Here is a 17193-nt window from a genome sequence, read left to right on the forward strand (position 1 = left end):
CCAATTTAAAAATGGGCAGAGGATCTAAACAGACATTTTTCTAAAGACATACAGATGGCCAACAGATAGATGAAAGTGTTCAACATCACTAATCATCACAGAAACACAAATCAATACCACAATGAGATCACCTTAAGTCTTAGTATCTTTATCAATTCCCCCTAACACATGCAACCTCCCATCTAGTTAAAACTGTGAAGCTGCTTATTAAATATTTACTTAATCTATATAAGATCTCTACTTAGTATTGTTTTAAAAGTCACAGATATACTGTTTTTTAAAACAATGCCTGATATATGTTTCACTTAATTTCAGAATAAATGATGGAGACCTTAATGTATATAATAATCAACATGCAAAGAGTATAACGTTTAAGAAATCAATATCCCATAAAAAATACACATTTCAAAAGTTGTACAATCTACATGCCTATTAAATAGTTGTTTGATTCCACAATTGAAAATATAAGAGCACTATTTTTTTTTTTAAGTAAGCTCCACTCTCAGCACAGAGCCCAACATGGGGCCCAAATTCATGACCCCGAGATCAAGACCCAAGCTGAGATCAAGAGTCAGACACTCAACCGACTGAGCCACCCAGGTGCCCTAGAGCACTGGGTAATAATAAGACGTATCTATCAGTAGTTACAACAAGATGGAGAGAATGACTGTTTCAAGCATTTATCGGTACAGGGAAAGAAAAAAGATCTCTACAGTATTCTGTCTCACCCTTCAAAGGAAATAATTAAAAAGGACTCTATTCCTCCAAAGGGGAATACTACTCACAATAAAAAGAACAAACTGCTGATGCACAAATGCTTTATGGTAAGTAAAAAGAAGCTGGACTGAAAGTGTCTGATTGAATAATTTCATTTATAGGATACTCTTGCAAAGGTGAAATTATAGGGACAAAGAACAGATCAGTGGTTAGGGGTGGGGAAAAAGGATTAACATAAGGAAACTTTCTGGAGTAAAGGAACTATTCTATATTTTGTCATGGTAGTTACACAACTGTATATTTGCAAAAATTGCAGAACTTACACTAAACATGGTAAATTTTACTTCATGTAAATTATACTGAATGGAAAAATTATACATTATTTCTAGTCTTTACTTCAACAACAACATAAAAAATATTCTACTTCCATTTGAGGAAGATCATTTCGAACACATAATAAGCTAAAGACAAAAGATTTTTCTTTGGTTTAACAATTTGGTTTCTCTCTGGATAATCAGCTAGTATGTCAACGAACCTAAGAGAATAAATGTGGTTGGTTAACCTACTTTTGTTCCCTGGTCACACTCAATTTCTAAGTCCTATCAACTCTTCTTTAAATGTATATTTCATATCTACAACTTCTCATCTACTCTTAACATCTCCTATCACTCCCAATATTAAAAATATTGACCAATTCCAAAGCACCTCTAGATAAAGTTCATATTCATTAACAGAGCACCGAAGGCCCTTTATTATCTGAACCAACCTACTTTTCCAGCTTCGTCTTCCACCATAGGGAACTGTTTTACTCATACCTTTCAGAAAGCAATGTGGCCATTTACATTAAGAGCCTTAAAATAATCCAAATCCTTTGACAGTTTTTTTTCCCAAAGACTTTATTCATTTATTCATGAGAAACACAGAGAAAGAAGCAGAGACACAGAGGGAGAAGCAGGCTCTTCGCAGGGAGCCGAATGCAGGACTCGATCCCCAGACCTGGGATCACACCCTGAGCCAAAGGCAGACACTCAACCACTGAGCCACCCAGATGCCCCCCTTTGACACTTTAACTCAGTAAGCCCACTTCAAGAAATTTATTCTGGGGGAATAATATGCATAATATCAAAAGCCAAATAAACAAAAATAGGAGAATTACAAAGAAAGGTACAGTAAACCTCCAAGATAGTTGATGTAGCTATCAAAATCATGCTTATGGAAAGTTTATAAAGACATGGAAGAAACATTACTTGAGGTGAAAAAAGAAAGTAAATATAAAGTTTTATGCACAGTGTTTCTCAACTATGTAAAACAGTATAGAGAAAAGGAAAGGAATTTTATCTCCATCAGTGGAAATATAGGTGAATTTTATCTTCTCTTTAGTCTTCTATATTTTCCACGTTTTCTATGAACATATTTTTAAAGTTAGAAATAATATATACACATACACAAACTTTTTGACTCAGTGACTGCATAACTAGAACTGTATTTTGAAAAATAATGCAAATGAAAAGATTTATGCGCAAAAATGACAGTATTCTCTCTCCTTTTCTCTGCTATCGTGGTATGTGTGGTTGACTATTCCAAGCAATGTCTTCACACAAGACTTTCAGGATCAAGCAATTCATGGCCAAGAAACAAAAGCAGAATCGTCCCATTCCCCAGCAGATTCAGATGAAAACTGGTAATGAAATCAGGTACAACTCCAAGAGGAGGCACTGGAGAAGAACCAAGCTGGGTCTGTAAAGGACACTCACATGAGATGGCACACATATTTGTAATGCATGAAAATCACATGCTCATATCCTATCACTCTGTAAACATCACTACTAACCTGAGTAGGCTTTTTTTTTTTTTTTTTTTAAAGATCTTATTTGAGAGAGAATGTGAGAGAGTGCACGCGTGCACAAGTTGGGAGAGGGAGAAAGAGATTCCCCTCCAGGCAGGGAGCTTGATACAAGGCTTGATCCCAGGACTCTGGGATCATGACCTGAGCCAAAGGCAGATACTTAACCTATTGAGTCACCCAGGTGCCCAACAATGGGCATGTTTTATGGGGGAAATGATTTTTCTCTGTTATTATGCTTCTGCACTGGTAGGTTGGTTCAGCAATAGGTGACACTTTTTGTTTGAGGAAGGAAAAAAAGGCATTAGTTACAATCATGGATTTAAATTAAATAGGGAGATGATTTAATGCCATCACTGTGCATGGATGATACCATTAAAAACATAGTTTTTATATATTTAATATGCCAGAAAACTTACCCATTTAAAAGTATAAATTCAGTGGGTTTTAGTATATTCACAAAATTGTACATCCACCACAATCTAATCTGGAACATTTTGAACATCCCAAAAAGAAACTGTGTACTGAGTGATCGCTCTTCTTTCCCACTCTCACCCACCTCAGACCTATCCAACCATTATTTTATTTCCTGTCTCTTGAAATCGACCCTGGATATTGTATATAAATGGAATTCTACAATATGGGTCTTTTTCTGACTGGTTTCTTTTACTCGGCATGTTTTCGAGGTTCATCCATGTTGTAGCATGAATTGGTACTTCATTTCTTTCTATTGACAAATAATATTCTATTGTACGGATATACTACATTTTATCTATCTGACCATCAGCTGATGGAAATCTGGGTTGTGTACACTTGAGGTCTACTATGGATAATGCTATTATGTACATTCATGTACAAATTTTTATGTAGATAGGCCTTTTTATTGCACTTGGTATATAACTTAAGAGTGAAAGCGCTGGGTGAATGGCAATTCCCAAGTTTAACTTCTTAAGGAACTGCTAAAACATTTTCCAAAAGTGGCTATACCATTTTACATTCCCACCAACAACATATAGGGGTTTTTCCTTTTCCACAGCCTTGCCGACATTATTATTGTCTTTTTTTATTATAGCCATCCTAGTAGGTATATAGCAGTACCTCACTGTGGTTTTGATTTGCATTTCCCCAATGGCTAATGATTTTGAGCATATTTTCATGTGCTTATTAACTATTTGTATATCTTCCTTAAGGAAATGTCTACTGAAAGCCTTTGTCCATGATTGAATTGCGTTTTTACTGCTGAGTCGCAATAGTCCTTAATATATTCTGGATACAAGTTCCTTGTTAGACATGATTTGCAAATATTTTCTCCCATTCTATGGGTTGTCTTCTCACTTCCTTAATGGTGTTCTTTGATGTAAAAAAAGTCTGTAATTCTAATAGAGTCCAACTGATCTATTTTTGTCACTTGTGCCTTTGCCTACAAATGCTAAAAAATTTGTCCAAACCACTCCTCCAAAAAATCTCCCTAACCCAAACTCACAAAGATTTATGCCTATGTTTTCTTTTTAGGAGTTATACAGCTTTAGCTTTTACATTTAGGTCTAGGAGCCATTTTGGGTTACATTTTGTATATAGTGTGAAACAGGGATCCAAATCCATCCTCTTACATGTGGATATCCAATTGTGCAAGCACCACTTGTTGAAGACACTATTCCCCCCCCCCCCCCCCCCACTGAATTAGCCTGGCACCCCTATCACATTGGGATATGAGAAAAAAAGGATATAAAATTGTTACAGATGAACTCAACTGTGTAAGAAAAATCTATACTAGTAGTCTCTGGATATTCACTTTCTCCCTCACTTCTATTATAAACTCATTACAGTCTGCAGTCATCTTATTCATTTGTTTACTTAGTTTTTACCTATCTCCCCCATTAGAATGTATAAGGACAGGGACTTTGTCTTGTATACTGTTGAATCTCCAAAGCCTACCACAGTGCCTCATTCCTAGGAGGCACCAAATAATTATTTACTGAAAGAATAAGCATATATTTAATGCGATCTAGAAGAGAATGCGCTGAAGGTTAATACTTTGGTTGAAACTTCCATTACAACTAAATTTTTCTTAATGTTCTACAATGTACATACCTTATTATTATAATCAGATACAAAATTAAGGTATTTTAAAAATGTATGATACCTTTGGATCAATATGTTATTCCTCAAAGTTCTAAGAACCTCAGTTTTTGCCAAATAATTGCATTTTCACTTTAACTACCTGATACCTCAGGTCTAAATCTTAAGAGTTATCCTTGATATCTTTCTCTTGTGTCACACACCCAAATTATCAGTAAGTCCTGTCAGGTCTACCTCCAAAATATATATTCAACCTAATCACTCCTCATTATCCCACTTCTAACAATCCTAATCCAAGCTACCACCATCAACTGGATGAATAACAGCAATAGTCTCAAGTCAGGTTTTGTCCCCACCTGCCCATCTCCACAGGAATAAATCATATCTCATTCTACTACTTAACACCTTAACTCTGTCCCACCATCACATACCCAATAGCTTCTTAGTGCAATCAAAATAAAATTCAAATTCCTCACCTTGGCCTATAGACTCTTCCTGTTCCAGCTCTTGCCTACAATCCATTTCCTGCTTTTCTATCCCCCCCTTTACTGAATTCCAGCTACACAAGCCTTTTTTGTCCCCAGCACGTCAAGCTCATTCTCTTCTCAAGGCCTTTCTACAAGCTCAATGGCCTTCTCTAACAATCTGACTAAAAGAAGCCAACTCTTCTGGTACTCCCTATTGATTACACTATTTCCTGCATACCTCTTAACAATTCTGACACCATCTTGCCATTTTCTTTGTTTTATCTCTCTCTCTCTCTCTCTCTCTCTCTACCATATTAGGATGGAAGGAAGGAAAGGACTTTTTTAGAACTATATCCCTAAAACCTGGATCAGTTCTTGGCATATAATAATTTCTCACCTATTTATTGAAAAAAATTGAGTGCTATTCTAAACCTTGAGAGCAATGAAGAAATGTTTGATTCTACATTAATTTCTCCAGGAACAATACTAAGTGGAAAACAAGATATTTTTACATTAAGAATTAAATCACCTGAGACATCACCTCATACCAGTCAGAATGACTAATATCAAAAAGACAAGGAATAACAAGTGTTGGTGAGGATGTGGAGAAAAAGGAACACTCATGCACTGTTGGTGGGAATGTAAATTGGTGCAGCCACTATGGAAAACAGTATGGAGATTCCTCAAAAAAGTAAATATACAACCCAGTAATTCCACTTCTGGGTATTTACTAGAAGGAAACAAAAATACTAATTCAAAAAGATACATACATTTCTATGCTTATTGCAACATTATTTATAATAGCCAAGATATGGAAACAACCTAAGTATCCACTGATGGATAGATGGATAAAAAAGATATGGTATATACAGAAATATTACTCCACCATGGAAAAGAATGAAATCTCGCTATTCCTGACAACATAGATGGTCCTAGTGGGTATTATCCTAAGTGAAATAAGTCAGACAGGAAAAGACAAATACCATAGGATTTCACTTACATGTGGAATCTAAAAAAAACAAAAACAAAAAAACAAACAACAGAAATTGAGTCATAAATACAGAAAACAAACTGATGGCTGCCAGAGGGGAAAGGAGAGGAGATGGGTGAAATAGGTGAAGGTGATTAAGAGGCACAAGCTTCCAATTATAAAATATGTAAGGACAGATATGTAGAGCACAGCATAGGGAATACAGTCAATAATGTATGATGACAGATAGTAACCACTTATAGTGAGCATTTCATAATGTACATAATTGCCAAACCTTTCATTATACGCCTTATATATCTCAAAACCAATAACATAATATTGTATGTCAGCTATACTACAATTTTTTAAGTCACCTGAAAAATAAAATTTAAAAGTCAATTGTAAAAAGAAGTTGATCATATATAATCCAAATAAAATAACATTAGTTTAAAGAAATAATAAAACAACTGGAAATACGTTCTAATGCACTCCTTCCACCCTTTTCATTTTATCTACAATTGCTAAAGCATGTGATGGTGTTACCAGAATATAAAGAAAAAAGACTGTTAATCTAATTAGGATCTAAAGTTGTTTAATGTCATTTCATCCAATACTGATAAGCACTTTACTATATAGGAAGCATTGCTTTTAAACTACTTGCATGCATCACCCAAACTGTCATGACAGTAGGTACACCCATTTGGAGGAATGATGAAACTGAGGCACAGAATAATCAGTAACTTATCTAAGGCCATAGTTAATAGGTGGCAGAGCCAAAATTCAAAAACCCTAGGCAGCCCCACTCTGAGCCCATGCCCTTAACCACTTCTCAGTATAGTTTAACAGAAATGATAACAGTATCTACCTCATCGGGTTGCTATGAGGATTGAAAGAGAGAAGGTATAACACAATGCCTGACACATAATAAATACTTGGAAGTTCTCTAAGGCATTAATTCTTACTCCTTCCTTCATTTGTTAGGCTTTCAAGTGCTTTTCCATGGTTCAGGATGTCTCAATGAGCACCAAATACCATTCAGTTTTCATTTTTTTAGTGGGGAGGGCAATAGGGAGAGAAAAAATCTTAAGAAAAGTCCACACCCAACACGGAGCCCAACCCGGGACTTGATCTGATGACCCATGATATGATAGCCTGAGCCAAAATCAAGAGTAGGATGTTTAATCAACAGAGCCACCCAGGTGTCCCCATTCAGTTTCATTCTTAAGGGAAGAAGGGCACTGGCATTTACTGAGAGGTTTGTCTGTATGCCAGAATTATTTTAAAGGTATTACTCTAATAATATTTGTCTTATCTCAAAGGATTTTCACTGTAATACTCAAATCAAATTGTAATGCAGTATACAAAGGGGAGGTATATTCAATTAGTTTAGTACTTAAAACTTCAATTTCCATTGTATTAAAAAGTATGTGGGAATAGAAAGTATAAAAATTAAAGAAATTCATATCCATGGGAACCTGTCCCTGTTATAATTACAAATGCCGGGGATCCCTGGGTGGCTCAGCGGTTTGGCGCCTGCCTTTGGCCCAGGGCGCGATCCTGAAGTCCCGGGATTGAGTCCCGCGTCGGGCTCCTGGCATGGAGCCTGCTTCTCCCTCCTCCTGTGTCTCTGCCTCTCTCTCTATGTCTATCATAAATAAATAAATAAATCTTTAAAAAATAATAATAATAATAATTACAAATGCCCTCTCAATCACCCATTCATGCTCTTTCAGGAACATTTGTTGTGGGCCTACCATGAGAGAGGCATCTTGCTACTGAACTACATAAACCCTGTCTTAAGGAGATCAATAGCTTAGTTCTACAAGGTATCTTAATAAGTACCATAAAAGGAATTCATGTGCTATCTTAGTACTCCTTCGTTGACTCATGCAGAAATGCAGAGGACTAACACAGTGTTGGTACCCATGTTAACTTCCCTTTACAAATTAAATAGGCTAATCCACAAAGTGTGAGGCTGGTTCATTAAAGTTGCTGCTAACTACATGTGGTTTAGTGAGTTCATTAAATGTGACTGAGGAACTGTATGTTTAAATTATATTTTAATTAACTGAAATCTTATTTTTTAAAAAAAGATTTTATTTATTTAGTCATTAGAGACACAGAGAGAGAGAGAGGCAGAGACACAGGCAGAGAGAGAAACAGGCTCCATGCAGGAAGCCTGATGTAGGACTCGATCCTGAAACCCCAGGATCATGCCCTGGGCTGAAGGCAGGTGCCAAACCACTGAGCCACCCTGGGATCCCAATTAAGTGAAATTTTAAGTTGATTATCAATTCCATTACTAGAAAACTTGTAAGCATGCTCTGAGCAACTCAGGCATGTGAATCTACTTTTCAAGTGTAAAATATATATCTAGATACCTATCAAATATTTCCAATGAAAATTGAGCATTTGAATTGAGATGTGCTGTAATTGTAAAATATATACTAGATTTTAAATAATTTATATGAAAAAATGTGAAATGTCTAAATTTTATATTGATTAAATGTGGATATATATTGGGTTACATAAATTTCACCTTTTTTGGTACTTTTTTAGTGGGGCTATTAGAAGATTTATAAGTACACATGTAACTTGCCTTTTATGTCTTTTTAACTTGCATTTTATTTCTATTCAATAACAATGGTTTCAAGATTACTTACAACATTTTTGTAAAATTTTTTAAAAATTTGAGTGATCCCTGGATGGCTCGGTGGTTTAGCGCCTGTCTTCGGCCCAGGGCGTGATCCTGGGGTCCTGGGATCGAGTCCCACATCAGGCTCGCTGCATGGAGCCTGCTTCTCCATCTGCCTGTGTCTCTGCCCCTCCCTCTCTCTCTCTCTCTCTCTCTCTCCCCCTGTCGTAAAATCTTTAAATAAATAAATAAAATTTGAGAGAAAGAGAGCACAAGCGGGAGGGGGCAAAGGAGGGGGGAGAGGGAGAGACAGAGAATCTCAAGCAGACTCCACTCTGTGGAGCCCAATATGGAGCTTGATCCAGAACCCTGAGATCATGACCTGAGCGGAAATCAAGAGTCAGCTGCTTAACTGACTGCACCACTCAGGCACCCACTTACAACATTCTTAAAACAAGGTTTCAATGGTTTGAGAAATCCTCAGAGCTCTAGAGCTTCAAAAAAACTGATGTAACAGATTCTTTCCTAGCAAACTGAAGGAGTCTTACCTGTATTTGCCTGCACTTTAGTTTTAGCTCTATCAGTACACAAAAATTCCACCACCATAAAAATGTACCACATGAAACCATTTTACAATAAACGCCAACTTGTTACAGGTGGATGATTTTTTTTTCTGAAAACATGCTAATACAAGAATACGGGTAGGAAACTCATCTTTCTTTTCTGTAATAAGGCAAACAGGAGTAATAACCTATAAAGTAACACAAAAATATGGAAAAGAGTACATAGTCTTTCTTTGATGTAATCCAAAAGAACACATGACAAATTAATTTCAAATGTAGGGTTCCTGCTATCTTATACACTGAGTTTGTCTTTGAAGTGCTCATCCTATGCCCAGTTACAACAGAACAAGAATTCTCTGACACTCCTCTCTCATGCTAAGACCAAAATCTCAGCTTTTTCTCTGCCTTTTCATACTTTCAACTACATATTAAAAGCTGAGTTTTAATCACATTTTTATTTAAGTCAACTGTTTTTTAAAGATTTACACAAAAAACTGATTCTTCAATTTTAACATACCAAAGCAAATCAAGGAATAGGGTAAAACACATAAGCATTACGATGCCAACTACCAGAAGAGTTTTTAAAGAGTTAAGAATCACTCTAGACTAAAAACTACTCAACGCCATGGAGGATATTTATACAGAAGACCCCAAGATGAATTAAGTAACTCGTTTGTCAAAGTATTACTGAAATGAACCAATCTGATGTTTATTTTGCTATACTTCTCCAAAGGTAAAAATTTCAAGAAAAATAAACAGCAACACAACAATGCCAAGTGACAACTCCCTTCCAACATCAAGACAAGGAGGCAGAGAAAGATAAAAAACTGTGATTAAAATATTTCTGAAGTGTTAAGTGTAAATCTTTTGAGTGTGTCTTTCATGGACAACGTAGAGAGGGATATACTACAAGGGAAGGAAGCTCAAATTTGTGAATAACAATCTTCTACTCCTTTAGCAGGCTTTGTGGTTTTGGTATGTAAATTGCAAGCAATACAATAAAGAGACTATGCCTCGTTACTTTTCGCTCTGTAGATAAAAGCACCTTATATGTGTTAAATCCACAGTTTTTCAAGTTTTGAGACTTTTTTCTAATTTCAAATATGGTGTTCATGGCAAAGAACTTAGTTATTACTGAAATAAAGTTACATTAACATAAAAATGAAAATGTCTGGAGTCTTCCTGGATAGTAAGTTAAACATCAGCTCGATTTAAACCAATTCTACTGATGAAAAATGGTCATAATTATTTGTTTTGTTTCTTTTTTAGTAGACTTTCTCTTTTTAGGGACATTTTAATTTTAAGTTCACACACAAATTGAGTGGAAAGCACTGAGATTTTTCCATATATTCCCCAGTGCTTGTTTGTTTTTAACATCTGGCTGGATGAATTACCCAAGAAAAAGAAAGAGATAAGTAGAGGACGTTAATCTCCATGGCCTCTCTCAAAGATGGAACTCTATCCTGGATCATTCTGCATTCCACCACTACCAGGGCCTGACAATGTCAAGTGGCTAGAATGAAGGGTATTTAACTTCTCTTACTTAGCAGCTTAAGAGGCATGCAAAAAATGTAGGTTCTAGAGAAAGATATCAGTCCTCAGTATGCAGTTCTGACATTGACAATCACATTCTTAAAGATTTTAACACTGGATTTACTTTATGACTCCACAAATAAGCCTAGATGAAGACATGATGAGTACATAATGTCAGGTTCACCAGATGGACATGCATGTAAAAATACAGGCTGCGATAAACATAAAAAGATACTTTAGTACTAATGAAGAGAAATACAAATTAAAAGAGTAAGAAGTTATTTTCACACCCATCAGATTGGCAAAGGTTTTAAGATTCATAATACCAAGTGGTGAAAAGAAATGGAGAAACAGGCTGATAAATGTAGCTGATGGGATGCAAACTAGAACTACTTAGAGTAAAAAATATAAACACACACCCTCCAATCCAGGGCTTCCACTTTTGGGTCTATACCAAGAACACACTCACTGGGGCAACATAAGTAACATAAAATATGGAAACTGTCAACTGCAAAACTGTTTACATAGACAAAAGAAAGATAAAACGATGAAAAACTGGGGAAATGTTCATCAATAGGGGAATGGATAAACTTACGTAGTTACAATATGGAAACTATTTAGCGGTTAATATAAAGAACCATAGCTACAGTTAAAACCAAAAATCATCTCCCTCCCCAAAAAACTCACCAAGTTGCAAAAGGATACCTAAAGCATATAACATTTATACGAAATTTAGAACACATCAAAACAGTATATATTATTTCGGCTGCAAACATACATAGCTAAAGATCTGGAAATATCAATGAGAACGAAATACTTTAATTTCAGTTGATTATGTTAAAGTTCACCTGAGCCTTGCGCGCCTGGAAATCAGTGATGTTTAAGAAATCCACTTCCATCATTTTGCGTTTTGGGAAACTGGTAAGAAAAAGATCCTGCTCTTGTTTATTGTGATAAGACCTGTGTGGTTCCTCACGACTCCCTGTTTTACTTGCCCCAGGTCCTTGTCTTTTTTTTTTTTTTTGAGACATTCCTTATTAACTAATGTTCTCCCAATTGCAATAGCCTTAAAAAAGTAATCTCCTTAATTGACCAGTACATTACGTCTTTGACACAGGAATTGTTATCTCTGGGGCAGGAAGAGAATGGGATGCAGAAGAAGATGCAGATTTAGCTGTAATGGTAACACAGAAACCTGAAATACAGCAAAAAATTATTTTCATTTTTCATACAAAAAGACTTGTTATTTCTGCGTACTCTGCTTAACATGCTTCAAAATTAATTTGTAAATTATGTTAAAACTTGATGTGGAGTCAAAAAAGGTCACAAGTCAATCAATCCCTTACAGTCTGTTTTTCATGTTAAATAGGCACATGAACACATGACCAACCTATTCCACTACATTACTGTAAGTAAAGGTATTTTTCCTAATCATAGTGGTAGAATGCATTTGTAATTCATCCTGAGCCAATTAGCTCAGTTTGTTACAGCAGAGTTCTGACTGGGGCAAGGCTGAATTATCATACAGACTTTTACTATTTCAAGGTCAACATTATACTCCTACTCCCGGAGAGCCATAGAGAGTATGCTATAAACGTCATATGCCATTGGTTACAAGAGGCACTAGGCAAGTCTATGTGTAATGTCTTGATCCTTACCCAACAAAAGAACTACTGAGCAGATAAACCTAGGAACTTAATGGTAGACTAGTAAATAATCTTTTTAGGAGGACACTGGCATGTTCAGTGCTCGTGTGTGCACATGCGCGCACACACACACTCCAAAGTTTTGTCTGGAGTGGGTAGATGTGGTTCCTGTGTAGGCAGGCTTTTTTTTTTTTTTTTTTTGGCACGGTAAAGTGAGATTCTGAAAACATGAAATCTCATCTGAAAGTGCCCAAAAGTGATCTTTTGAGTTGGTTTCAAATTGCTTTTATTCCCAAGTGCTTCCAGAAAGCTTGGTGAGTACCAGAAGTGATTTTGTTAATGCAGAACAAAACTATCAGCAGCTAAAAAGAATTCCACCCCCCCACCCCCCCACCCTTCAGAGAAAACTCAAGTAGGGGTTGGGGAAGGGCAGAGGGAGAGGAAGAGAATCTTAAATAAGCTCATGCCCAGCTTTGAGCCCAACCGAGGACTGGATCTCACAACCCTGAGATGATCTGCGCTGAAATCAAGACGTGGATGCTTAAACGACCCCTAAAATTTAGCCGTAACAACAACAACAACAAAAAAAAACTTTAGAAACTTGGAACCTCAGTTTCAAATATAGAGGTAGAGTGCTAAAATCTAGAATAAAAGATAAAAGAACTTTCAATCTTCATAATACCCTCTACTGGCCGACACTGAAAGGAGATGTTCTGTGCTCCTAAGGCTAACAAAAGTAACCTTTACAAATGGTCCGTCTGTATTCTGAACTCTATTTGCAAGCATCGAAACAACAGGAGCTGGTAAGGTCTTCTTGATCTGCCTAACGCCAGTAAGTTTGAGATGTATCTGAAACCCACTTATGTTTGTTTGTTTGTTTAAGATTTTATTTATTTATTCATGGGACACACAGAGAGAAAGGCAGAGACACAGGCAGAGGGAGAAGCAGGCTCCCAGTAGGGAACCCAACGTGGGACTCAATCCCAGGAAGGGGGGGTGGGGGGGATCACCACCTGAGCCGCAGGCAGATGCTCAACCACCGAGCCACCAGGTGCCCCCTAAAACCCACTCATCTTGATTTTAGTTCTCTTCCTCTTGCAAAAACCAGTAAATAAAACAGACCCTTTCTTCATTTTATTTGCGTGCACAGAAATGTGAAAGTTAAGCTTCAACTAAAATTTAAGAATTTAACTAAAGTTACAATGCCCGGTCTTGTTTTCAAATAGAAGATAAAGTCTGTATTATAAAAACTCAAAAAAAAAAAAAAAAAGTCAAATCAAAAGAACCTAAAGCAGGCTCCAGCCCACTTCAAAGCAGTTTCATTAGAGTGGATGGTCTTAAATTTATGAGACCCTTAGATTAAATCAAAACCCTTAGATTAACTCTTTCAATATAAAGTAGCATATACATGTATAATCTTACAGAGGTCTAAAAAACTCTTAAGACGCTGCTCCTCTTTGTAGCTTACAGAATCAAACCAAAGAAGAACAGAAAACTCAACACTATTAAATTCCTACTACATCTCCTTAGTCAAGAAACTACTGGTTAATCTCTTTTTCTTCCTTGCACTACCTAAGAAAACCAAAATTGCCATTCAGCGAAAACATTCCGTATGCCAGTAAACTGGTACCAACTGCTTCCAGGCAGACGGATGCAATACCAGTGTAATATTTCTAGCAAAGTCTGGTAAGCCTTTGCCTGCAGATCATTGACCAAAAATGGTAACAGCGAGTGCAGACTAAAGAAAACGACAAAATGTTCTACTTGATGGTGCGGTTAAGAATACTGTTTTAGACAGACAGTTTAGAGTGGAAAATAAATGAATTAAGCCAAGCGTCCATCCCCTATAATATAAGAGCATATTCACTTTTTAGTGACTAGGATAATCCAAGGCGCTTTCAAAAGGCTGTTCCGTTCGCTTTTACTAGCATCCCAGCCTCATGCCCACGGCTCGCACCCGAAGTTCCGGCAGAGCCGAACTGTTCACTTCGGTAAAAGAAAATGTCTGAGCTACGTGGAGAGATCGGGCCGGGAAGGGTTAAGAGAGCCGCCGCGCAGCCTGCCGAGCCCACGGGAGCGCCGCTGGAAGCCGACGGACCAAGCGGCTGGAGGCCACCGCTTCTCAACCCCGCGGGTCGTGCTCGCGGCGATCACCCGCCCTCTAGGGCTGTTCAGTCAAGGCCTGCGGGCCCGCCCGGAGATGGGCCGAAGCTCGCACGAGCCCCTGACCGCCCCGCGCCCACCAGGCCCAGGCCCGCGCCGCATCCCGACGCCCCCGCCGCGGGCCGGCCGACTCCGGGGGCGTCCCGGGGGGGGGGGGGGGCGGTGCGCGGTCCCGGCAGGTCGTCCCCAGGCCCGGGCGGGAGGAGCCGCGGGCGCGAGGCTCCCGCCGGCCGCCTCGCAGCGCAGGCGAGCGACGCAGCGGCCCGGAGCCGCCCGAGCGGCGAAGCCCAGACGCCCTCCGGCGCCCGGGGGCTGCAGCCGGGCTCGGTCCCCCGCGCCCCAGCCCCGGCCGCCGCGCCCGCGCCTCAGGCTCCCCCCCACTCACCATCTTCGCCGCGGCGGTCGGTCGCAGGGACGCGGAAGGGAGCCGGCCGGCGCCGAGTTTGCAGAGCGACCTCCGCACCGCAGAGCCAGCGACAGACCCAGCGAGCAGGCGACGCGCGGCGCGAGCCTGCCGGGGGGCGGGGCGGGGCGGGGCGGGCGGGGGCGCGGGCGGGGCGGGGGCGGGGGCGGGGGCGCGGGCGGGGACGGGCGGGGGCGCGGGCGGGGGCGCGGGCGGGGGCGGGGGCGGGGGCGCGCCTCGAGCCCCGAGCCCCAGCGCGGCTGCGCACGTCACGCGCTGCCCGCCGTTGCCACGCAACCGGCCGTCCGGGCAGCGCCCCGCCTGGAGAGCGGGCGGAGGGCTCTGCCTCGTGTCCGGGGACGGGGGACCGCGCGCCCCTCTCACCGGCTCGGGCCTGTGGGGTGGGGCCTCCCTCAAATGCTCGGGACGAGGCGGCGGAGGTAGGGATGGCGCCTGCCGGCGAGGACGGGGCACCCTCATCCCCCGGGGGGCGGAGTCGCGCTGCGCCCCGCCCACTGCGCCGCCGCGGCCGCTGCCCTAAATGGAAGTAGCCACCTGGCCAGGTGTGCGCCGCGCTGGGGCGGGGCCTGGGAGGACGCGGGAGGAGGGGGCGGGGGGCGACGGGGACGGCGCTGGAGGACGCGGGAAGACGAGGGGGGCCGCTTCCCCGGGCGGGAGGCCGAGGGAGGACCCGGGGGAGCCCAGGCGCGGGCCGCAGCGCCGGGAGCACATCCCGCATTTTTTACCTACTTTGGTGCGATTCCCGCCATCCTCCCCTGATTGGCCCAGCCCGGCACGGCGGGCCCTCGCGTGAGGGAAAAATCTGCACATTTTCCCTTCTTCCCCAGGCGACTGTGGCCATTCAGAGTACTCTGAGTCACCGCTAATTTCAGGTCTGGAAAAAACAAGGAGTGATTTATTTATCTTTGGGAACAGCCCGGGGAAGGAGGCCCGGCGGTCCGCAGGGGTGTGGCCGGGAACCGGTGGCGTTTTCCTGGGACGACGGCGCCAGCCCCGCCGCTCCGTTTTGGGGGCTTTTAATTTAGGGTTGAATTTTGTTTTTAATAGACGGTTCCATCAGAAGCACAGTTTTGAGAGGGCCAAAAGGAATCCCAGTGTTTTTCCTGAGGCCGTTTTTGTGGGCAGCGAAGGGAACAAAGAATTTACAACTGGGATGATTACTTAGTTTAAGTTTTACTTAATTTAGGCTACCGAGAACATCACGGCCTCTACCAAAATTATTTTATTTCTCCAAATGTGAGGCTTTGGGACAAGACGGTTTTGTGTGTGTTTTTATCCTTTTTTTTTTTTTTTTTTTTTTCTGGGCACTGTATGAAATCTAGACTATTGTGTGGCTTTTGTTCTGCCCATTCAACATAGAAACTTATTTCTCATTACCCTCCTCCTTTTTTTCTTTTTTAATTCTTTTCTAGAAAGGAAGTACGTTTGTGGCAATTCTAAGCCTTCACCACCTGCTATGAGATTTTTGCAGACTAGAGCAGTGCTCTCAAGCTCTCAAGATTGAAAAAGAACTTGGTAAAGATTTGAGTGTCCTGGCCCCAGAGTTTCTGACAGTATATCTGAGTTAAGGCGCAATAATTTGCATTTCTAATAATTTCCAGATAATGCTAATAAAGCTGTTGGGCATCGCACTTTGAGAAGAAAGAACCCATCTGTATCCAACTGCAGCTGGAACTCTTTGTTTCTCTCCAAGGGACTCAGTGGCCCCTCCACTTCTAAAGTCCTCAAAGATTTCCCTTCTAGCGCAAAGTTGGAGCCTGCTCATTAAAGGATAAAAATCTGCCCGCTTTCACCTCTCCCCTGCATTTCATCCTTCACCCTACCACCATGTTATATCCTGATATAAGAATCTGATCTTGTCACTTTTCCTGCTTAAAATTTTCTAAGGCTTCCTAATAAGCAGGCCATTCTGGCCCTTCTGCCTCTGGCCTCAGACCTCTTCTGCTCCGTCTCCCTCATCTCCCAAAGTGCTCAGTCTTCTTTCAGACTAAACTTCTCATTCCAGAACCTTTATTACTCTTTCTAGCTCCCATAATTACAGACCTGTTAGTGTTTCAGCCAGGAACGTTCCTATTACCCCTCCATTCTGAAGACCGCTGACCACTTCTCAAGGGATCATTAGTGGTTTCGTCTATAATCCTACAGTTCATTGC

At 40.6% G+C, this 17193-nt stretch overlaps 2 protein-coding genes across 13 annotated transcripts in view; one reads left to right on the forward strand and one right to left on the reverse strand.

Annotated features, from left to right (window-relative positions):
- DSTN (destrin, actin depolymerizing factor) overlaps nucleotides 1-15147 on the reverse strand; it is a 36806-nt gene extending 21659 nt beyond the window's left edge. The window contains exon 1 of the mRNA XM_038571540.1: nucleotides 15002-15147. Coding sequence (XP_038427468.1) covers nucleotides 15002-15004 — 3 coding nt within the window. The 5' untranslated portion in view covers nucleotides 15005-15147. The remainder of the gene's footprint in view (nucleotides 1-15001) is intronic.
- Nucleotides 15148-15295: 148 nt separating this feature from the next.
- Nucleotides 15296-17193, forward strand: part of BFSP1 (beaded filament structural protein 1) — a 67322-nt gene continuing 65424 nt past the window's right edge. For 3 of the 12 annotated variants that reach the window (XM_038571542.1, XM_038571550.1, XM_038571544.1), the window contains exons 1-2: nucleotides 15307-15459; nucleotides 16453-16555. Coding sequence is in view for 1 of the 12 variants with exons in the window: in XM_038571552.1 (XP_038427480.1) it covers nucleotides 15437-15459 (23 nt within the window). In the remaining 11 variants the exon portion in view is untranslated. The other 9 variants (XM_038571547.1, XM_038571543.1, XM_038571551.1 and 6 more) reach the window with 8 other exon arrangements.

Source organism: Canis lupus, chromosome 24 (genome assembly GCF_011100685.1).
Source record: "Canis lupus familiaris isolate Mischka breed German Shepherd chromosome 24, alternate assembly UU_Cfam_GSD_1.0, whole genome shotgun sequence".
NCBI classification, from domain to species: Eukaryota; Metazoa; Chordata; class Mammalia; order Carnivora; family Canidae; genus Canis; species Canis lupus.